This window comes from Phaenicophaeus curvirostris, chromosome 2, assembly GCF_032191515.1.
Source record: "Phaenicophaeus curvirostris isolate KB17595 chromosome 2, BPBGC_Pcur_1.0, whole genome shotgun sequence".
Lineage (NCBI taxonomy): Eukaryota > Metazoa > Chordata > Aves > Cuculiformes > Cuculidae > Phaenicophaeus > Phaenicophaeus curvirostris.
In genome coordinates this window covers 15,166,361-15,190,458 of record NC_091393.1, presented here as the reverse complement: position 1 = coordinate 15,190,458, position 24,098 = coordinate 15,166,361, and the positions used below count along the sequence as shown (strand labels likewise).

At 39.1% G+C, this 24,098-nt stretch overlaps 1 protein-coding gene across 3 annotated transcripts in view; it reads left to right on the top strand.

The window, feature by feature from the left end:
* The window catches only part of KCNQ5 (potassium voltage-gated channel subfamily Q member 5), a 284,616-nt gene that overhangs the window by 254,815 nt on the left and 5,703 nt on the right, over nt 1–24,098 (top strand). For all 3 annotated transcript variants that reach the window (XM_069851428.1, XM_069851427.1, XM_069851429.1), the window contains 4 exons: nt 2,410–2,630; nt 15,112–15,220; nt 23,041–23,172; nt 23,680–23,806. In XM_069851428.1, coding sequence (XP_069707529.1) covers nt 2,410–2,630; nt 15,112–15,220; nt 23,041–23,172; nt 23,680–23,806 — 589 coding nt within the window. The remainder of the gene's footprint in view (nt 1–2,409; nt 2,631–15,111; nt 15,221–23,040; nt 23,173–23,679; nt 23,807–24,098) is intronic.

The following is a 24,098-nucleotide window of genomic DNA, read 5'->3' as shown; positions in this document are numbered from 1 at the left end:
AAATCATGTAAATGCAGCCATTCCTTTCATTACTATGAAGAAATTGGCAGAACAACACATACGCTTTTTCATTTTTTCATTTTAATTTTTGGTTTAGAGTTAATGGGATTATTAAAAATATGGTTCATGCTGATAATTTTTATGGCTTTTTTTATTAATTTTCCTTTCATTTTAATTCAACAGGAAAAGAGCTGACCAGAAACATTTTTATTCTAAGATTTGTCAACAAAAAATTAATTTCATTTCATGCTTTAATAGCAAATACAGAGGAGTTTAAAAAAGCACAAGGAACATGTGCCTGTGAATAATATCTATACAAAAAAAGTCCATTTTGATTCTGTTGCTCATGCTGTATAGTATGACAATGCAATAATGTGGTTAATAAATATTTTACAAATTATATTTTCATTAATTTCTACAATGCAAAAGATTCCTGAGCTGAAATGTAACTCCGTCTTGATATGTAATTTTTATTGAAAATTAAATTTTAGAACTCACTTTTCTTTCAAACAGTAGGTTCTGTGAGTCTTTTGTGTTGCATATGCAACAGCACACAGTACTGCAGGTATGGGTAGCTATTTGCAATGGAAATAGATAATATTTCCAGCACAATCATGTGTTTATTTCAACAATTGCTTACTTTGGGCAAGGGAGGAAGGGGATTACATTCAGAAATTACAGTAAAGGTATTCTTTGAAGTGATTCAACATGCCATATAGAAACACATTTATCTAATAATCTTTCTATTGATGTGCTCATTTTATAGCATTCTTGAAAATTATCTCATTATAAGCTTCCCAGCATGTGCTTTGCCTGTTACAAGCTGTATCCTTTCTGCTCTCAGTGATGTTTGTATTCAGAATGCTCTGCTCTGCTCTGCTCTGCTCTGCATGGACAAATATATCGATTATCTCAACATTTCACAGCCACAGAAGTTTATAACTACATTCCATTTCATGTAATTACAGATGAACACTGTATTTTCAGAGTGCAGTAGGTTAAACATCTAAGAACCACATAGTTCATATTAGCATTAGTTAATTAGCTGCAGAATTCCTTTCTGTTGAAAACATCTTATGGGCATGCTGAAGTTAAAAGCAAAGACTTTGGGCATATTAGAAAGTGCCTTTACTTCAAATACAATTATAATTTGCAGGTGGACAGTCTTTGCTATAGGTGTTTAAAAAGTACCCCTAAAGCCTGTGCCAGCATAGGAAGACTGCTAGACCCACTAATGTCATACCATGAGCTGCTACTGCAATGCTCAAATCATTTCTCCACTTGCAAGAACAGGACCACTGATCAAGAGGACCATTCCCTTGTACAGGCAATTAAAACCTTGTAGGTAAAACAATGGTTTCCAAATCTTGGTGTCAGATCACCTTTCTGTTTCCCCTTTGTGCTTTCTGCTACAGGAAGACAAAGCAAGGCAAAAATGGTAAATAATGAAAAAGCACTGGTAGGTAGTCATAGTGACCACAGGGTGTTCATCAGATCTGTTTGAACATGAACAAGGGTAATTTAAGCAAATCTGCATATCTCACATTTAGCTGACTGGAGGGGAGGGTTATAAGCACAGAAGGGGAAAAAATGAGCTTACAGTCGGCCAACTATAACACCACAGGGCACCACTGATCCAACAGTCACAGTCATGAGCTTGGCTGGGCTCTTGTACCTGTCCTAAAGTGCCTGTCTGATACCACCTGCAGGCAGTCGCTCCCAGCTTCATCTCCAGCAGTGACTTTAGTGAGCACACAGCATATCATTACATTTCCATTAATTGGTCATCACACTGTTTCTTGGATGTTTTGTTAATTTTGGTTTGGTCTTGTTCAAGTAAGTGCTGTAACAAGAAATTCTGGATATGAGTGATCACTAACAATGCATATGAAATGTTGGAAGTGCCACATCAAGAAAAAGCATGAATATACTAACAGTATTTTTGCCTGCTTAAAAAAAAAAAAAAAACCAACCCAACAATACTACATGGCATGCAGTAATAATAGAATACATTTTGTTCTTGTTTATCTGAACAGACAGCCAGAAATGCACTGAGCTGGGCTGACTAAGATGGAAATAAACCTATTTAAAATCCTGGAACAGAAAAAAAAAAGTCTTAAAGATTACTCTGTAATAACAGGGTGAAATTTGTTCCAATTTGTTATTTTAATTCCCTTTAAAAGGTTATTCTGAACTGTAAGATAGACTGCCATTGATAATGCCCTATCAAAACCAATTACATCAATTAAGTTTCATTCCCAAATGAAATATATTCAATGAAAATAAGAGTGTAAGAAATAGATTCATACTATTGAGAATTTTTAGAAATTAGCTTTGATTATCATACAATAGAAGAAAAGAAATGGCGTGGAGGAACCATAAAATAAAATATATTTCTCTTCTTCACAGTCAAAAGCTAAGTTTTAAGGAGCGGGTCCGGATGGCCAGCCCACGAGGTCAAAGTATAAAGAACAGGCAATCTTCAGTTGGAGATCGCCGGTCACCAAGTGCCGACATTGCCACTGAGGGCAGCCCAACCAAAGTCCAGAAGAGCTGGAGCTTCAATGACCGCACCCGCTTCAGACCCTCGCTGCGACTGAAGAGCTCGCAGCCCAAACCTGTGGTTGACGGTAGGAGATTTTCGTGCCTCGTTTGTGATTGAGTGCTGCTCCCAGCCTGCTCACGCTCTCACACGCCTGCACTGTGAACACAACCTGGTTTTGGGAAGCAGAGAGGATCGTTACATTGGGACAGAGATACCAGAAAGTTATAGCCTGCTTCAAAGAGCACGCCAACAGCATCTTTTCTTAATAAATCTTGTGTCAATGGGGCATAGGGAACAACTGGTGGAAAATGGGGTCCCTAGGGAAAACTGCAGGTGAGCTAAACGCATCCCCCACATTTGGCTGCAGCAGCTTTGCTGTCACGGCCTCTCCCCCTGTTGCTGGTCACTTCTGCTGCCCAAACCCCCTGCCTCTGACTGGTGGGCCATTCAGCACAGCCCGTGGTGCACTGACTGTGCCTTTGCCAGCCGAGAGCACACTTTATACAGCACTGGCACTCCCCAGAAGAGGAGCTTGTGAGGAGCTCAGAGATGTTCTCTTACCACCTGCCACCAAGAGATATATTAGCGGGTGCTTTGAGTTTTACAGGGTTGTTCCTGGTTCAGTAAGGCAGGTGGCTTTTGCAAAGAAAACCAGCATTATTGCTTTTATGTCTTGCTTTCTAAAGGGCATTTTAGATGTAGGAAGGCCCCCTAATGCATGAAGAAGTGGATCTCTCTGAAAACGGCACAGTGGCCCCACAGCAGTCAGGAGTGTAGTCTTTCCTGCATGCTGCCTCCCACAGGAACAGATGTTGCCCCTCTCTGCTCTCCGTTTTCCAGCTATCGTCCTCTCAGGCATTAAATCAACAAAGGTCCTCATCTACAAATGCTTACCGAAATGGAGACAGTGACTCTCCTAGAGGGACGACCAAAACGGGTGAGAGCAGCCCCTCAAACGGCAGGAGCCGAGAGCACCAGATGAGCGCAGTCCCTGTAGAGATGGGTCCTGCGCTGAAAGGGGCACTCACACGGCTGTGGGTACCACTGCCCCAGCGGGTTTGGATTTCAGTTCCTCCATACACTTTTTTTCCTAACTTATGGATGTTTTGTTCTTTCCTGTGGGACCCTCAGAAACTAAGAGAAACAAAGTGACTGGCTACCGCAGGAGGCAGTGACCCTGACTGTACGGGAAAGGTCCATCATAAATCATTTGATCCAAGTAAAGAGATATGACTTTAAACTCTTTCTGTGATGGCAATCAAGCATGTTACATCCAACAATTGTGGTAAAACTAATTAGACAGAGTGCCATTTTGGTGTCTGCTTCCTTTTTAAGAGGATATATTATCACGGACACGTAGGTTGCAAAATATCCATTGGACTGAAATGCCTCATCCCTCAGCTGAGGACGTCCTACGCAACACATCTTTTCAGGAAAAGCCTGGGTAAATAAACATTTCCTGGAGGGCAAACAAGACAAGCCAACAGTGTTTGCTAAGGTCATTGCTCCAGTCTAGCTTGCCTCTGCAGTGACCTCTCAGATGCACAAATCCTGAATTTGGCTGCACTACAGTGAGCTGTTGGGGTGCACCAGCCACCAGGCTGTTATCCAAGTTGCTCACCATTCCTTGCTCTGTTCTGGGGCATGAGCTCTAGTTTGTGCCCTGTGGCAGCTGCAGCATGAGGGCTATGTGGTGCCAGCTTGGGTCTCACACTGACATGGAGCCGGGACAAGGCCACTTACTTTGCAATGGGAACTGATAAATGCTCTAGGTACCAGAGTGGGGTCAAAGCTACTCCATCAAAATTTAGGTTCCCTATGTCATCTCCCCAAAACCACACCAGAAGTGATTTCATAGGTTAAACCCCTGTACCTCCTACTGCACCTGGAAGTGACCTAAGAAGAGTGTAATTTGTTGAGCACACTCACAGGGTATCAGCAGCTCACTGCTGCTCCAGCCTCACAGCCTGCACCTCACTCAAGCATCTGTTTAATTTTTCATCAGCCCGTTTGTCACAGAAACATTTCCTTTGCCTGTCCTCTATTTTGCCCTGTATGTATTGTCGTTAATAGCAATGAACTGCACAAGAAGATTGTGTTCCTTCTTATTGTCTCCCTTTGGTGGAAAAGATGGCATAAACAGCACCTTAGGTACTTCCTCAGATAAAAGATAACAACAGAGTGTTCATTGTGGTGCATAAACCCTTAAGAATCTTCCTGCTCCTCAGGCAAGCGCAGTCTGTTTCCTTGTCAGAAGTTTCCAGCTACTAGTCCACCCTTATGAACTGGGGCCAGCAGTTATGACCAGTTTCTCATCATGGCAAGAGGAACAGCTTCTATTGTCTCCTGCTTTTAGGCAAATGCCAAGTTTCCACTTTGGGATCCCATCCAGCTACTTCTAGGACTGTTAGCATCAGACCAGTGTCCAGTGTGCTTATTGCTGAGACAGCTCCCTGCTACCTTACACAGTCCAGAGAGCAAAAGTCAGGCACTGCCAACATCAATTTCTTGTGTGTGTGTATTACCAATTTCATAGTTTGATCTGCTTTCTGCATTTGACAGCTCAATGAAAAGGATCTGGAGATTATGTATTCAGTTTAGAATATCTTGCATTTTTCACTGAATGAAAATACAGTATTTGCAGCATTTTATTAATACTTCTTGATTGTCAGGTCCTCCAGTTTCCTTCTTGAGGTATCCTCTGTCCAAAGGATTAATTATGTTGGTGTGTTAATCTTCCAACCAAACTAGAAGCTACCCCTTTGAAGTGACTCTTGCAATAAAATCATAGAATCACTAGGTTGGAAAGGACTCATTGGATCATCGAGTCCAACCATTCCTATCAAACACTAATCCATGCCCCTCAGCGCCTTGTCCACCTGTCCCTTAAACCCCTCCAGGGAAGGTGACTCAACCACCTCCCTGGGCAGCCTCTGCCAGTGCCCAATGACCCTTTCCATGAAAAATTTTTTCCTGATGTCACAGAATCACAGAACAACCAGGTTGGAAGAGACCCACCGGATGTCAAGACTGAACCTCCCCTGGCGGAGCTTGAGGCCATTCCCTCTCATCCTGTCCCCTGTCACTTGGGAGAAGAGGCCAGCTCCCTCCCTCTTCAACCTCCTTTCAGGTAGTTGTACAGAGCAATAAGGTCTCCCCTCAGCCTTCTTTTCTCCAGGCTGAACAACCCCAGCTCTCTCAGCCGCTAAGACTTGTTCTCCAGCCCCCTCACCAGCTTTGTCACCCGGAAGACCCTTTGGATAGAGACAACATAGTACTAGGTATCCAGCCCAGTGCAAAACTTTGTATCAGTAAACTAGTGAAAAAATAATAACCTCTCATTATGAAATTCCCCTTCCAAAAGAAAAGACACTCTTACATTTGCTTGATATTTTCTTTCACCATATGGGATTTGTGGTTGTAAGAGATCTTGCATTAGCACAGGCAGAGAAGGAACTACCTCACTGAGAAGATGAGGTGCACTGAACTCTGTGTAAAAATAAAGAAAATGGGTAAATATATAAGTAGAGGGTTTAGAAAGGAAGAAAAATTGTTAGTGCATAAGAATGAGCTGAGTCAGTGTAGCAACTTTGCAGGGCTGACTGAGTTCTGAAAAAGGATGTAGTTGGAATCTGGGCTAAAATAATGAGGAAGAGATGGCTGGAAAAACTAAACATTAGCAACTAGAAACTGTTCAATAAAAGGAAGTTTCTAATCTAGGCAGGAGCTTATGGAGGCAGCTAAGAGGCTAACAATTGAAAACTTAGTAGCCTTCCTACCCTAGACTACTCAGTAACAAAAGCTTATTAATGCTCCCTTGCTGCATATTAAAACCACAGAAGGAGGGTTTTCTGGGAGCAAGCAAAACACTTAAGCTGGCCAAGGGTATCTCCAAAATGGATTTTGGCATAGCAGGCTTAGAACAGTATGACCAAAACTGTTGCACAAATGGCTTTATTTATGGGTAGTAACAGTCCTCTGAAACTGCCTATAAACCATTTATTGCTATTGCCAAAGTGGGCCTGGCAACAGCAGCAATTACTTCAGCTACATATGTGCATTTGCAAATGGAATCCAAACCTGAGAGAGCTTTGATGGCTGGAGAGAGCTTTGGTAGCATGGCTGCAGATGCTCTCTAGAGCATTTAAGTACAGTGCAGGGGAGCAAAACTGAAAACCAAGACTTATGTAATCTGATTTTAAATACATGCCCAGTTTCTGGGGACACCTGACTCACAACTGCCAGAACTCCTGCTGAACTCCTGCACAAATCAACAAAAGTGCCAGGATGGTATGTTTCCAATACCTGTTACCACTTTAAAAGGGAATTATGAGGACCAAGCAGATCAAAGGGAAATCTTCACTACTCAAGAATGGTAAATAGTCAAGTTTTAGAAAGCACACAATTAGAAGAATAAAAGAATTGTACATGTCGCATGTGTGAAGGTCTTGCCTGACCTCGGAGCCGCACGCAGCCACCACCATACCTGTACACCAAGCGAGCCAGGAGCCACCTCCGTCCCCAAGGCCCATTCATGTATGTCCTGCACCAAACCCAGGACAAACACAGCCCAATTGCCCAAGAGGAACAGCCTCTGACACATGAGAACACTCACTGGCATCAGCCTAGTCTGTGCCTGAATCTGTATAAGCAATAGAATAGTACAAGTGGTCTCATGCCATTGCTTGAGGAGCTCTGCCTGTGCCTCATTGTATTTAGCGTAGACTCAGCCACTGAGACTCATCTCACAAAACATATCCTCCCCTTTTTTCTGAGGAAAACAACCTTTTCTGCTCAAGTCATGCTGCAGCCTTGCACAGCCACAGCTGAAGTAGTGAATGGATATTATGTTGTGCAAGCAACTCTCAGTAAGGGAACAAACATCCTATTACACTTGTTTTCTTCCATCCTGTGCTTCTAAGCCTCTGCATGAGTTATTGTGCCTTTGCTGTAACCTAGAGACATTGTGTGGCTTTTTGAATAAAACATCAAAAGTGTTCAGCACTGGAGATAGGACAAACATATTTCATTTGATTAATTAAAAAGAATTCTCTAAGGAAATATTTGATTTCTTACACTGTCCCTGAACATTATACGCTCACATGACCTCTAGCCTTTCATTCCCTAAAGAGTACTTGCACAAAATCCTCAGGGTAGAGTATATTATAATAACCATGGAAAGAATGCAATTGTGCATTTCAGCCCCCATGCCCTCAGTTACTACCATGTAATTTATGTATTGCAAAAATGGCAGGTTTTCCTTTCAGTAGCAGAAACATCTTGACCTTGTATAATGTTCACTTGATGTGGCAAAGGTCCTCAGTTCGGTTGCTTTTACATCTTGCTTAGCTTCAACTTGCTAATTCAAAATGAAGCTGCATGAAAGATGCTCGATTTGTGTAAACAAACCCCTTATGAGGGAACTCAGTGACTTTTTATTAGCAACATATCAATTTGTTCTTGACAAGAGATTTATTTTCTTGTGATTGTTTTACTTAATGATAGAGCTCTCATTTATTACTGTTGTCACTGTAATTAATTAGGAAGATCTTATAAAAATAATCTGGCATTCTGATCTAAGCTCTGAGTCATTTTTTCATTTTGTGTAAATAAGTACAGGTTGTTAGTTTTGCGGCATTATTTTAGTTTATTCCGGCTAAGGTCCTGGCCATACGAGTCCATAATTTCATCTCTTTCTTTATGATGGGTCTTTAGGAGCCTGCTGTGCACTGTTGCTCCCTGAACTGAGCACTTACTCGGTGGTCACAGATGAATGATTAACAATCTCAGCTCTATGAGGGACAGCAGCAGCCCACCACACGGAAGTATGATGTGCATGGATTTCAGAGAACCTCATATGCAGTGGAGAGTAAACAAATGAGTTAAGAAGTCATTGTGGGAGGACACTCATAAAACTTCCCAACTACCATGTAACCCACTTGCACCAAATATGAAACATTTGAGGAATGTTTGCATTTTTATAAAATGGTGTTGGGAAAATCCTTCATAGCTTTATAAAATATGGGAGTCTCCTATGGCTACCTGAATCTAAAGTTGCAGTCCTCCTCTCTCCTTTTGCTCACTGCCATCACCTCCTTCAAACAACAGGGCCTGGAAATCTCCCAGGGTTTAGGACCTTTGTGGACCTTATGGAATATCAGACATGATATAGATTAACGTGTGCTACAAGGTCCTCCAGGGAGACAGTCAATTAGGCATGACATTTAGCTCGTTAGTCCACAGTTCCGGAAATTGTCATGTATAAATGCAATTTATTTTACAGTTTTAACTTCTTGTGTGCGATGTATATAAAATACAGAGATATGTATCTAAAGATACACTAAAATAAAATGTTTATAGAGTCATCTAGCATTTCTTTCTTACCCTTCTCACATGACCATCTAAACTTTCTGGCTAATGTGCTACTATTTATAATAAGAGAAGCCATTTTAAATGCACAATTACATATAATGAATTTTTTTAGAAAGGCTCCTAGTCTTCATATCATCACTCAAAATGAAAAGGACTCCTTTTTAATTAAGTAGTAGGAACTGTTCCATGAAATATTGCGAGTGCAGAAAATTTTTGAGAAGTTAATTAATAACTAAAGATAATTGAGAGTTGTTAGAAAGGAATGCTAGAATTTTAGATATTTGGAACCTGCCTGCATTATGTGATAACTGATATAAATCAGGCTTCTGACCTTAAAAAACTGCACTTTCAAAGAAAGGAAGCTTGGTAATTAAACCCAGAATATATAAAAAACTTTCCACCAATTGTGCCATCCATTTTGGCCAGATCTGAGCTTTTTTTAGAAATGCTTTCATATATAAAATGTCAATAGGGATATTCTTCTGCTTCATACTGCACTGCAGCTACCAAATTCCCATTCTGGTGTCCTCTTCCCCATCCGGGAAGTTTTGACTTTTTCAAGAGAAAGACAAGGGAGAAATTAATGGGCTACACATCCAGCACTACTACACCCCTCACAGGTTCTTCCCGCAGGGTAGAGGCTCAGGTCATGCAGAAGGGAAACGAATTTCCTACAAGTTTGTGCAGAAGCACTTCCAGGAGGCACCAGTTTTCTTCCTTTCTGAAGAAACTGCTTTCCAGCATGGAAATAGCATCCATTTCGTAAAAACTCCCTGTAAATGATTTTCTCAAATGACGTAATCCCTACTCCCTCCTTAATTTTCCCACTCGAATATTATTGTGTACCACCAGGGATTTTTGGTGATGTTTTCTCGACAAATATCAAGCATCTAACGTGAAGAGCACATCATGGAAGTTTACTTGTCTTGCCTCCTTCCTTCTGTTATGATTAGAAGAAAGTATTTTCTTCTTTTTTATTCAGAGATCAAGGAGATAAATACATGATTCACTCCCTTGGGCCTCCTTTTTCTGGCCTCTGCTCTGGAAAGCATGTAAACATAGGCTGCTGCCTTGCTGCCTTTGAGGGCGCTTTGGGCATTCTTATCATTAAGAATGCGATTGAGCTTCATCCCAATTGACGCTGCTTTTTCATTAATTTTTCCTATGGAACTTAGCAAGCAATAATGGCAAAATTATTTGTGTGAACTCTTTACTGAAAGAGAATCAGTTTGTCGATGGTTTAAAGCAAGAGAAAATTTGAAAGAAAATAATTTCTAGGGGTGATGAAGGGAATTTGTATTCATGGTTCAGCAAACAGGAAAATAAAGAGAGCTTGTAAAGACGCAAGAAGTTTTGTGAAACAAATTTAAACACAGGCACTAGGCTGAGACACATTTTATTTTTATAAAGGGAAATTGCACGAATTGTATGAATATAAAACTTAAAGATGTTTGTACTTGGAATAATTTTTCAGGGGAAAAATATTGCTGAGATTTTGTGTAACATTCTGTGCATTATGGCATTTGTGGAAACACTATAAAATATGTGCAGGATGTCTCGTTTTTTTAGAGAATACGGGCTGAATCCGCAATTCTCCACAGCAAATGCTCAGGATGAAAAAGGTACTTCAACGCTTGTGTAAAGCTGAGTGAAATGCACCTATCTTGTGGGCAACTTAGACACTACCTACAGCAGCGTAACACAGGCTCTACACCACTTTCAAAAGGGGCTGAAAGAACAGAATAATTAAGAGTATTAAGCTGCCAGCACTGTTTCTTGAACAAGAAGGATCTCCTGAGCAGAGTAGGCTGTGGAGTTGCATTATGAGTTGCTTGGTCTTCAGTTCCCTAGTTGAACTCTGGATTATGAACTATGATGTGCCGTAACTGAGCACCTGTGAGAATCAGGCCACCATCCATTTTTTTGCCTTGAAATAATAAGGTATAATGAAAAATCAATCAGACTTTTTTCCGAATCATTCCTTTTTTATTTCCAAGTTGACACAGCACTATGCTGTAACATGAATAATTGAGGGTCATATGCAGACTATCAAGTTCAGGAACCTATTTAGGTTTTGCCGTGTCTATAAGGTAGGTACTCAGCCTCAGCAGAATTATTTAGATCACCCACATGAGGAGCCCTAACTACCTCCTACACAGTCACAGTAAGATCTAAGTCCTTCTGAAGGCTTCCAAAAACCATGTCAAAGGGTCTGTGTTGGGATCACCGTATTGGTCACTATGTTAGGAGCACTTCCATGGGATGATCCATATTGTTGGCGCATACACTTAGAAATGCTGGCTTGTTGTTGCTAGCTTATGATGGTTTCCAGAAAACAAATTTAAGAGTACAAAATCTTTTTGATTCTGTTCAACAGGCACATAATTACTTGAATGTTACTGACATTGAAAGCATGGAGCTATGAGGGCGATCAGAGTAGTGTCACAGTTTTCCCAATGCCAAAGAATGTTATTAAACAACAGAAAACACTTCTAAGAAAGGGCAGATGATATTTACAGAAATAATAAATCAAGCTTTATGCATAACTTTTGCACAGAGCCACATGAAGTGCAGTTCCAAATGAGTAAATTTTCTGCTGGTGACATATAATGTTTCAGAACGCTGTAATTTTTAGCCCATTCATTTGATATGATCATAAATAACTGGAGTTTGCATAAAGAACGCTTAAATACAGTGACGTTCAGGGTAATATGAAGATTATTTTGATGACTTGTTTATGCCCCTTTTGTATTTGTTGCCAACTGCTTATTTGCTGTATGATTAAATCAAAGACTGCTCTTAAGGAAGAAAGAGGAAGAAATTAAAAAGTGGCAAAGACAAGTCTTTAGCCCAAAGTAAATAACGTCAAAGATCACAAGATAATGGCAGATGCCTCATCAGTTGTGAAATAAATACTTTCCAGATTGACATTTAGGATCAAAACATATCCTGAATTGTTAAGATACTGGTATGAGAAAAGAGGAATTGTTTCTGGGTTGTGGCTGGCACCTCTTCTTAGGGAGACTTGCAGTGGTATGTATACATCTTTATTGGGAGACACTTTGGCCACCACTGAGACTGGATTTGCGAGCTGCCCAGGCAACAGTCTTGCAAGGCCTGTTTAGCTTGTGGCCCAGGTTCTAGAGAGAAAGGAGGAGCAGTGGTAGCCCTAGCAAGGCCTTGTAGAGCCACCAAGTTCATGCAGAGCAGCTGCTGCTAAGGTTCCTTGTAGAGCACGCTTGGACCATGTGCAGCCATCCCAATGAAGAGCAGGAGATGCGTCTGAGGACTACAGGGAAGAATGAAGAAGGAGATGTGTGCAGGGCTAGACGTGAGCCAGCACCAGAGGGTCTACCTGATCCATTAAGAATGGGGATGGTTTTCTCTGGAATGAGGCAGCAGTCTGGGGAGCTCGTCAGAGGCTCTAGCTTAACCCTGTCTGGGAACTGGCAGGGATTTAACAGCAGGAGCTGCTGAAGCGGCCAAACTGGCCCCAGCACAGCCCTGACCTCGAGGGTGAACTCAAGAGGGACAGAAGCGATACAAGTACATCTCACCTCATAACTATGTCATACATAACATGAGCTTCTACTGGAAAAATTCATCAGAATGTGAACTTTGATTTCAGTGGGTTTTTAAGCTGGAATTTGTTTTTTTCCAAATTATTACACTGCATTTCCCAAACTTCTTTCCCAAGTCTGTTCAGTATTATAAAGAAACATGAATGTTTCCCATACAAACCAAACAAAGTTTATAGCTTTTCACAAGTTTTATTGACATGCGGTACCAAGTGCCTGCCATAATGAAGCAAATTCATGCTAGTGGGAATATCAGAAAGAAAAAAAAGAAGGTGATTTATCAGGAACAGTATCTCTTCTTAAAGCTAGCTTAAATTTAAAAGAGCTTTCCAGCATCTCTGTAAAGATTTTGATGATTTTCCTTTCCACCTGTGAGCAATATGGAATATAATAATTACACCACACTGTTCTCAAAATGGTTCTGCAAAGACATACTGTGTTAAGAAAGCTCTTTTATTAATGATACTGTACGGGCCAATGGACTCGGGAACTCTATCAAGTGAGAGAGCCCTCTAGAAACATGCTTATTATAAACCTACAAGCTGGAGTCTCCTGTTTCACTGGGTTTACATGGTTGTAGATCTCGTGACCTTAGAAGAATGATTCCTAATTTACACCAACACAACTGAGTAGATTCTAACCTTAGAGAGCCACTGGCAATACCAATAGCATAAAAAGCTCTGAGTTTAGTGTGGTGCTTAGAAATGAGCTAGGAGATTTCAGAAATAACAGGAGAATTTAAGCAGCCATGACACCTGGAAAGTCAGTGTTGTGGAATACTTAGCATCTTCAGAAACAGAGTTTTAGGTCGTTTATATACCTATCAAAATAATTTCATGTTTTCTTTTAGCTAATTACATTTTTGGGTAGGGATCCAAATCTTAGTTAAATAGGATAGGTGGAGAGACATCTGTATTTCATCCATAAGATAAGCCAAGTCAGTAGCAAAGCTTGCGGAAGGGGAGTTTTCAAAGTTTTGTAAGAAAATTTCACTTTTACATTGAAAATTTTTTAAGGTTGCATTTAATTTTTTCCTTGAATTGTGCTCTTGAAGACATTACTGACTTGGCTATAAACCATCTTTCTTTCTATACAAAGTTGATCTGTCAAAGATAAAACCTCCTGCTCTTCAAATCTACAGCAGATGTTCCTCATGGATGTTCTAGTTCAGCAACAGTCAAAAAAGAAAATATATTCTTGAGAGCATTGAACTAGCCAGAGTTGTCAAAATAAATCATTATGGACAAATATTAAATCTGTGAAGACACCAATGCAGCAATATCAGTTCCCGAAGGTTGTTTATTGTAAGAAAGCATTCCTATTAGATTTAAAAGGTGCCATGACATTTCAAGGCACTTCTGACTGTCAAAGAATATTCTTCTATTCTTCATCTTTTAATTTACAGTCTTTGTGGAAAACGACCTTGGAAAAAAATGTCCTGCAACCATTTGTGTCTGTTCTTCAAATTTACTTATAATACAAGTCCCTGAAATGGTTTACTCGCAGTGTTTCTGGATGACTAAATGGTTATGTTTTAAAGAACAGCATGAATGTAGGTAGGGGCAATATGACTGGAAGAAATCTCCTCCATTACTAAGGATAACTGAATCCTATCCTTTTTTCTCTGTTTCATGTGTCACTATTTGATTTTACACTCTATTGTTTCTGAAGTTGAGACACTTACGTTTTGAAATATACTGATCTATTCACTTGAACTTGATGCAGGTGAAGGGAGATGGTTTGGGAGGAAAAACCATCTACTCCCAAGACAAGTTTCCTGCATATCATGTGCCTTTGAGACGTGTACAACGTGGGGGCATTCATTGATCCTGCCCTCCTTGATGTTCCCACTCCAGTGTGTTTCAAGATTGTTAAACTTCTTTGTCATGCATAAACCCCTGTTTTCTTGTGTATTGAGGTACAGTGGGCACTTCTGAGATTTCTAGTTACTTCTGAAATTGTAACTCTGCAGAGGCAGTGTTAGAAAAGTGTAGAGGATCCATTTTTTTCATGCAAATAAATACAGTAACTTGGCTTAAACTCCTATTGCAAAGGAAGGTTGCAAAATAGCTCTGAGGTTTAAGGTGGCAATTGGTCCATAATGGATGTCATTCTCAATTTCTCACAAAAAGGTGCCTCATTTATTTTCATCTGTAATAAAGCACTGGATCGTTCCACGGCCTCCTTAGTAAATGAAATGGATCTTCTCCTTTGTCTTCCATGTCACGTAGATCCACAGTGGTAAAAAAATAACCTTTTCATATAACTTCAGCATCTTTTGATTCTGCCTTTGCATCTGTTAGCTTACTGCGTTCCCTTAAGACAAAGTGTGATGAAAAACAGTGAGACATAAGTCATAGACATACTGGTACTAAGCTATTAATTTGTTTGAAAAATAACAGGGTTTTCTTCCTTTCTGACTTCTACTGTTTACAGCAGGGACTACTCAGGCCTTTTATGACACAAGCACAGACATTGTATAGTTTGTAAACTGATGAAGCTCTGTCTTATTTGATTTGTAGTCCTTATTTTTCCAGAACCACTGTGCAGGTTTAGAAAACACTAAGCAAGAGATTTTTAAATGTGTCTTGTTTAGTCTGCTCTTGTATTTTGCAGCCGACACCAGTCTTGGAACAGATGATGTTTATGATGATAAAGGGTGCCAGTGTGATGTGTCAGTAGAAGATCTCACCCCTGCTCTTAAAACTGTCATCAGAGCAATCAGGTGAGCAAAAAATACTGAATTAATAAATATTTGAGATTTCTTTAATTAAGATACTAATTAACTGCATGTCAGTTAATAAAATGGTAGGTAGTTGGCTTATTACCTGGCTATGTTTGTTACATAACTAACGCTAATATAGTTTATTTATGTTTCCTTTTCATCAGTCTTTTACTTATGAGTCAAATATTTCATCTGTTCTGTTTTCAGCTTTTCAATGTCAAAGAAATTATTTAACTCAGAAGAAAATGAGAGTAACGAGTGCTGGTTCCCACCACATTTCAATACTGTAATCCAGTTTGATGTACTGTTACTGAATGTGTATCACCTTGCCTGAAAAAGTTATTTCCTTTAAAAGTTTAGGGTTTCATTGCATTTCCATATTCCTGAAACTGTCATATGACTTCTATTACAACTTTCTTCTGGTAACAGCAGAATAATTACATTCATTCAATTGTGCAAAATCTTGGCTGCCACTATCCATTGAACTAAATATAACACTCATAATTTAAAGCTAATAGTTTCCTTATTTTCCAAGAAAGTAGCAAACTGCACTGAAACTTATAAAATTACTTGTATTGAAAGCTTAAACTTAGCATTAACCCTCTTGGGACTGCGAAGGCTTTTCATCTTCCTGAATATTTTGAAGTGCACATCCTGAAAGGCAAAATCCCCACCATAAAGAGTAAATTGACAAGCAAGGAGAGCTCAGGCATTCCCTCTCTGCTAACAGCAAACCCAAGGTTATAGCTGAGGGTCACCCCGCTCTGCATCACGATCACATCAGTGGCTAGCACATCTTGCAGGCAGGCAGCAACCACAGAGGTTTTCTGCAAAACTATGGAAAGACAATGTTTTCCTGCAAGGAGACTCTCACATGAGTTTTCTCAGCGCTATGGGAAGAAAGAATTTAAGCTCTTTATCAAATAATTTCATGCAGTGATAATCTATGGGCTACTTGTATTTCCATCCTCTTTTTCCACTGATTGCCAATGAAGACAGATAACGAGCAAGTCTGTTTCTAGTACTTTTCTACTAGCACAGACAGCTTGTCAGATCACTTGCAGACATCTGTTCCAACAATTTTTCCAACCTGCTTGGAAATGACCTCATGGGACGTGTCAGATACCAGGTCCATGTCCACAGCCACTGCAACTGGCAACTCAAATGTCACCGCTGAGCCGCGTCCCTTGCCAACACGGTTTCAGCAGGTGACAGAAATCTTTCTACACAGTGGACACCCACCTATAAAGCAGACCTATTCTTTCAAAAGGAAAATGCTCAAATTAGGAACAATCAGCATAATTCGGTGGCTCTGGTGCCAAAGATCGTTGTCTGTGTTGTTGCTCTTTAAACAGACTGGTTGACACTTGGTGACAAATGCACCTTCCCACTGTATAGGCAAGTGATACCAGTGGTCATCTTATTTCTAATACTGATCAAATTCTTTAAGATCCTCTTAACATTTTAATACTAAATTCATAGGCACCGCTGAATTGTTCAGTGCATCACCTGCATCTTTGCTTGATTCTCTTGGTAATTATCAGCTCAAATGCAAAGTCCTCAAATATGAAGCATCTTGTTGGCAATCTTTCTGCACAGTGTTATCCACAGAAATGTTCTAATAAGGACAAAGATGCAACAATCAGTTTGTTTCGGATATGCACTATTTAGCTCATAAGAGTCAACTTTTTAGACTATCTCCAACTTTTTCTCTGTGCACTTGGCTAAGAACAACTCATTTCACCAGTGAGGTTGAGAATAAGAATTCTGCATCTCTGCTTGCTATCCATTAGCCACAAATCTCTCCCACCTCTCCCTGCAAATGTTAGTGTTTCAATAAATTGCAAGCAGCTCATATACCTTGCTTCAGAAACACACCTTTGTTTGAGATCCATAATGCAGTAATGCACAATGATCTTCAGACTTTCATTAAATGCTATACCTTAATCTCTCAAAATCAAGAGACTGATAATTCAGTTCGTCAGGTAGCTGATACTCCTCTTTCTGATTATTCAGAGTATCTGTTACCCGACTACACCGGGATCTATGCAAACATCTGAAGAACGATCTGAGACACTATGTAGTAACCGTAGAATTTCAAGATGATAACATCTGCCTATATGGAAACTTTGTGCCTCATTTTGAAGTTTGTTTTTAGCAACAGCTTTGAATTGCAAAGGCAACGGGGGAGGGTGGAGGCTGGTTTTCCTTTCATGCTGGTATACAGGGCCAGATGAAGACAGAAGGTACTTGAATAGCTTCATGAGGCACTTTCAAAAGACCCTAAATGTAAGCATGCACAGCTGAATCCATTCTCGCTACATCACCTGAAAAACTGCAATAAAGGAGAGTATTTTTTCCTACAAATTGTTTTACAATGATACAAATGGTCCTTTTGTTTTGGGGAAAAAATGAAATTGGTAAAATTTATTCACGCCTGTTGGTTTACAGAGGTAGGGCCTGCCTCAGTTTTGGAATTAGAAAGAACTAAGGTGTTTTTTCTGTGTAAGGAGCCCAGGAAATTCTGGTTACTCCTAGGCTGGGCAGCTTTGGAATAGCAAAACACAAAAACTGGGTTAGTTATCACCTTTCATTTTGGCAATTTCAAAGTGCACTGCTTCTGTTTCTGAGCTTTCTTATTTACATCTTTCCCAGGGCTACCTTGTTCTTCCAAACAACTTTTTGATTTTAAAGAAACAACACACCCAAACTTTCATTTTGAAATCGTCAGAACAAGAGGTGGAGAAAATAGTTCTTTCCTGAAAACCACTTCCATTTCTTAACACATTGTCCCTTTCCAAAAATAGAACTTCCAATCAGTCCTAACAAAGAGCCACTGGGCAGAGCTGTCTGGTAACATGTCAAGCTGTCACCCTCCTCTCAAAGCCCCTCAAGTTGAGTCTTTCACAGCCAAGTGCTTGTGCTGCCCCCTCCACCTCCCTTACTACAAACTCTCCATCAGGAAAGACCGACTGAGGCAGTGGAGAAAGTAAGGAAAACTCTTTGATGGATTCGCACAATACTGAAGTAGGGAACAGATGGGTAGCGTGGTGCAATGTGGCACAGCATGCTTTGGGCCAGGACAGGGTCAGTTCTGCTTCTCCACCGCCTCCGGCTGGGATCAGAGCAGTGCACAAAGAAGTTCTTGCTAGTGGTACACAGAGCCCTTTGTGCCAGCAGGTTTTCGTAGTGCTACTCAACAAGCCCTAGTCTTGTTGCGAACATAAAGCCATTAATATCCTGCGGTGTTCCTGGAAACTAACAAAAAACATTGCTTTTTCCCACACCGTTAGTTGACAATGATGAATGTATATAAAAGAAACTAAAAATAAGATGAAGATACCTTGTTTCTATATATTGCAATATCTCTGATCATTTTTCATAGCAAGAGACACTAAATTCTGTAATACTCTTCACAATGGAAATGATGGAATTATTTTACTATTTATGGAATACAAAATTAGATTTGAGAAGCATAAATAAATATGCAATAGGAAATAACTGCAAAGGCAGGAAGATGAACTTGCTGACCTAAGAGGTCTTTTCTCTCTTTAACTGTAGGGATTGCATAGATATATTTTCATTTGTTGTTAATAAGAAATAATAAATGTCACTAAATGTAATGAAATTTGAGAATTCTTGAGCTGATAAGCCAGAGAGTTGAATAGTCATACATATTTAATAGCCAAAGAAGGAAAATATAATTTACCATTCACGTTCAGTCTTTGAAATTTTTCTGCTACACCTTTAAAATGTATTTTTAGCAGCTATTATGAATTTGTTCAGTGATGGTGTTTCAGAATCCTCAGTTTCTAGTAAACCCCAACACATTATCTGTTTTCTGTGCAGATGGTCTTCAGAGTCTAGCCAAGGCTCTTAGATGTGTCTTTGGCTACAACAGAACTGTGCTTCGGAGAAAACAATGTCTCTGGCTCCTAAGGAGTAGGTTAGGTCAAGACCCAAGATAGGAGACAATATTGACCCAGTCACCCCACATGCAGTAGTATCTCTCAACCACCTTTGTCTGTTGACCTCTCTATATTGGATCTTGAACTCTTCTGCACATTGCAGTTTACCAGGAAGAAGGGTTATTTGGCATGCTAAGGGTAGAGAGAGGGAGGAACCAGCACAACCTGAGCTGTGCGCGTCTGCTTTCCTGATGTAGTAAGCAAGCAAACACCTTGTGGGCACCTCATCTAGGTATGGGCAAAACAACCTACCTGCCTCTTAATCTTTCAGGCAGGAACCACTTGTAAGTTTACCTGAATCCCTGTAGGACAAAGCTCTACTTGCTGAGATAGTGACAAGGCTCACAAGGTTTAAAAAAAATGACATGAGTACAACAATGCCACAGAGAGGATTAGAGATGTTCTCACTCAGTATCAGTCTCCGTAAAGTGCACTAGTGACAAGCAGAAAGGTTTTTAATACTGGAAGGGGCAACATGAATGGCAAATATAATACAAAAAATGCCAGGAAATATACACACCCTGCACATTCAAAAAACACTGTAATTCTAGATCAGTGCTGATCTTGCATTTGACAACAGTTAAATGAAATGGATGCTGCTTTTGGTCACTAAGGGTCAATAAGACAAAAGTTGGTACTGGACCTTTAACCCTCTACAAATTACCAAGGCCTGTAAAGATTAGTGATACCTGTGGTTTAGACGTTAACCATAGACAAAATATGTTGATATATTGGTCTAACTCAACACAAAAGACTTTTTTCTGCTCTTCTCTGGATGTATTATTGAAATAGGCTACTTTTTATGGCTAAGTCTCACCAGAAAATTGTCACACTTGTGCCTCAGGAAGGTTTACAACCGGGTATTAACTGTCATATTATATTTAAGTTATAAAATATCACCTCACTAGACAGCATACAGCGATATAAATACAAATAACCTTCAAAAAAAATCCTGAGGACTACACGCTTTGTTCTTCTGAGTTAATTCTTGCTGTCAATTACTGCTGTTTGGAGAGTACCAGCCGCAGAGTCTTGTCAGTGGTGACTTGAGCTACTTTATGATGAGTCTTGTTTGCCCCCTTGTGGTGTAGCCAGAGAAGACGGACCCAGCTGTAGTTTGTTTGCTCTTTTCCTCGTCCTGTGTTTAGGGCTGGTGCTTCAGATACTTGTGGTTATGAATTACCTTGAGCTCACTCCCACTTTTTTGTATGGCTAGGTTATGCACCTGTGCCCGAAAAACTGAACGCTTCGTTTTTATCACACAGGAATACGCCAGAATAGCCAACTTTTTATTCTAGAAGCACAACTGGAGGAGGCTCAAATGGGTTTTTGTTCACTATTTTGAATATGCTCAATGTAGTTGTAATAATCTCTCAGGACAGGTGTTCAAGCCTATCAAGTTCAATTAGATAGTTATTTTAAGATGTAGAACGAGAACTGATTTTTTAAAATTGATGGTAAATAACTTTGGAGAAAAAACTACATTTAGTAACTGCAAAGCTGTTGCTAGGCTCCATCAATGAAAGAATTCAGGGGTTTTGCTTCTTAATTAACTTGTGGTCTTTTAAAACCCCAGTCTTCTATAATCATTCTTTTTTTTCACAGTTTTTGTAAAATTATATATATATTTAAGCAATATGGGTCTGTTCCAAACCCTGCTGCAGTTAATTAAGATAGCAACACATGAGCTAATGCCTAAACCAGAAATAGTACAGTTGAACGTCACTGATATAGCTGTGATGCTTTTCATCCTGTGTTTGACTTCTGAATGTTATGAGCAAACTGCCTTGGTAACAAAAAAAAAACTATTATAAAACTGCAAAGCAGAAATTAAGACTTTTGTACATGTTAATTGAGAAGCTTCTATGGCTGTTAATAAAAATTAGTCTTCTTTCTCTTCTCTTGTAGTCACTCAGTTGTGGTAAATTCATTTGTCTTCAATTATGCCAGTAATCCTTTTGCTTAGCTTTTCTGAGTTTCATATTTCTACCTTATCAAGAATGTGAAGTAAAAAATTGTGACCTCCAAAACAGACAGAAAATAACAAAAAAAAAAATTATACTTTCTTGTATGTCAGCTACATCCTTTATTCTTCACAACCTAAATAAAGAACTAGATTCCGTGAGATTGTCTGTGCTGCTATTAAGAACAGAATATCTTGGCATCATATGACAGCTAAGAGCAAAAAAAAAAAAATCTGCATCCCAGCTTCAGAGGCCTTCAGATTACAAAAGATGCCGAAATCATCAGCTTATAGAACTGGATGGCAATGTAAAAGAGGAAAGTGCATCATCTGACATGTTTAAAACTGCATGGAGATCAGTCCTGAACTATCAAGATGATGGACTACTCCTAACAGGCCTTTTCCATTTTTAATTTCTATAATCAGAATCATACTTCAAGCTGTATACCAGTGACAAGCAATCTCATTTTTAAATGGGAATATTAGCAGCCTAAGTGCTGTGGGAGAAGGCTGACATTATTTGGAAGAACATTTATGTATAGTACAGGAAACAGTAGAGGATCACTATATATAATTAATCTGACTCTACATATCTATTACCCTAAAGTCTGTCCCAGCTATAAAAAGTATGGTATTCCTAAATTCCACTAAAACACCACTAACCTATTTTTATCACAGAGCGAGAGTCATGTTTTGGGTTTTATTATCATTCATTATCTTACAGCTGCCAAAGACATATGGAGGGAATATATTAACATGAAATACTGGGATTTGGAATAAGAGACCAATTTATTGTCTCTGCATTTTTAATTTCAATAGATAGCAAATATCAGCAGTTTGGCCTTAATTGGGATTCGTAAGCTCTTTAACACAGACCAGAATAGCCAATACACCTGATCCCTTGGTTTTTCTCCCAGCTCCCATGGTTCTCATGTAAACCAAAGAGAAATGCAGGTTTTTACATCTGATGTGGAAAATTGGCTCGCTGTCATTAACTTTCCAAATTTGTCCTTTCTATTATTTAAAATTTACAATTTAATATCAAGCTTTTCATTCTAAAAAGAACTACTCAGTGGACATCATATGTTCACATAAGTATCACAGAAACTTGTGCAAGTCTCACATGAAAAATATATTCCGTTCATCAGTTTGGGGTTTTTCCTGTTATCTGATACTTACTATTCTGCATTAAGATTCAAGGGGAAAAAATGACTAACACTAATAAAACAATAATTCCCGTAGTTTTCAATACAGAACAAGCATGAAAACTTCTGGTTAGCCTGCAAAGTTTAACCTTATGTTGGCAAAATAAATTAAAAACAAATCCTAGGCCTGGATGTTCATTGGAAAAAAATTAAAAACTGATGAAAAATTAATTTGGTGCATAAATTTAATTTTTTTTTTACAAAATGGAGGTCAAATAACTTAAAATCAATACCAGCAAAAAAAAAAAAAAAAAAATCCTAGAGAAATCTTGCCTCTAAAAGGGACAGAAGTAGTTTAAGCCCTAAATGTAGCTTACAAGATATCTTACACAATTGGGATTAATCCCAGGTTCAAGTGAAGCATGTACTTCAGTACCTTTCAAGTCAGGCACCCACCATAAAAAGAGCCAGATAAGGGAATACTAAATTAAATATGCTCTATGCTCTTTAAAATAGTGTTACCTGATCTTTCTTACATAACAATTCAAAGGAATAGCTACAAGGCATTTGTACTTACACATCTGTACTTATAAAAACTATTTTGTAAAGGGAGAAGTATACTTGCAATAGCTACATTGAAAACATCTTCTATTTAAAAATTTGCTGTCAGATTTTATCAGTGGAGTATATTGTATTGTTTCACAACTGTTGAAAATTAATCTGTGGAATGCTTTTTCCATGCAGAATTATGAAATTTCATGTTGCAAAAAGAAAATTTAAGGAAACACTTCGTCCATATGATGTCAAAGATGTCATTGAACAGTATTCAGCAGGTCATCTAGACATGTTATGCAGGATTAAGAGTCTTCAATCACGGTAAGGAAAGAAGAATTCCTGCATCTTCTTGTGTCATTCACTGCATAATGAATACTGGTAATGTTTAACATCCCTATGTTATATTTGGGTACAAATTGTTATCTGTAGTTTCCAATCCAGCCTCTCTTTCTGTGAACACAGCTGAGCCAGAAATTACATTGTGGGTGAAAATGAAGAAAAAAACCATGCATTGTTGTCCCCAGAAAATGGAAGTCTGAAGGATAAAACATGTAATCTTTTATCTGTAAAGTCCATTCATAAAGAAGGAATTTAGCCAGGAGGTTGCCAAAAGGATGAGGTCAACATTGAGAACTGCCCATCAGCTAACCTCCAAATGCTCAAAAAGCACTCTTCTTTTTTCCTTAATTCTTTAATAGAACTGTTTGTCTTCTTTCCCAGGAGCTTTTCTGAAGTACTACAATGTTAATTTTTAATGTATAGATTAGCAAGCACTTCCGTATCATCACTGCTTTCAACAATAATCGGAGCTTTTGATTTCTCTTGCAGTGTTGACCAAATTCTTGGGAAAGGACAAATCACAGCAGATAAAAGAAGTAGAGAAAAGAATCCTGTAGAGAACGAGACAACCGATGACCTCAGCATGTTAGGGCGTGTAGTCAAAGTGGAGAAACAGGTAGAGTGATTACCTATGTTGCTTTGTCTTGCTCTATTGTTCATGCCTTTTCTGTATTTTATTGACAATTTCAAAGGCTGAACAGGTTGGTTTTTTATTTTAAATCTGCTTCATTTACATGTTGAAATGAAATTTATAGGAATCGTATTACCTTAACTGTCTTACATGTACAGACAAATAAGAAATAAAAATCACAGGTTGTTAATTTTTTCCCCTTTTATCAGACTGCTTGTGAAAAACCTACACAGCTTCTATCAACCTTATTTTTCAAGAGTCATAGCGTATACCAAGA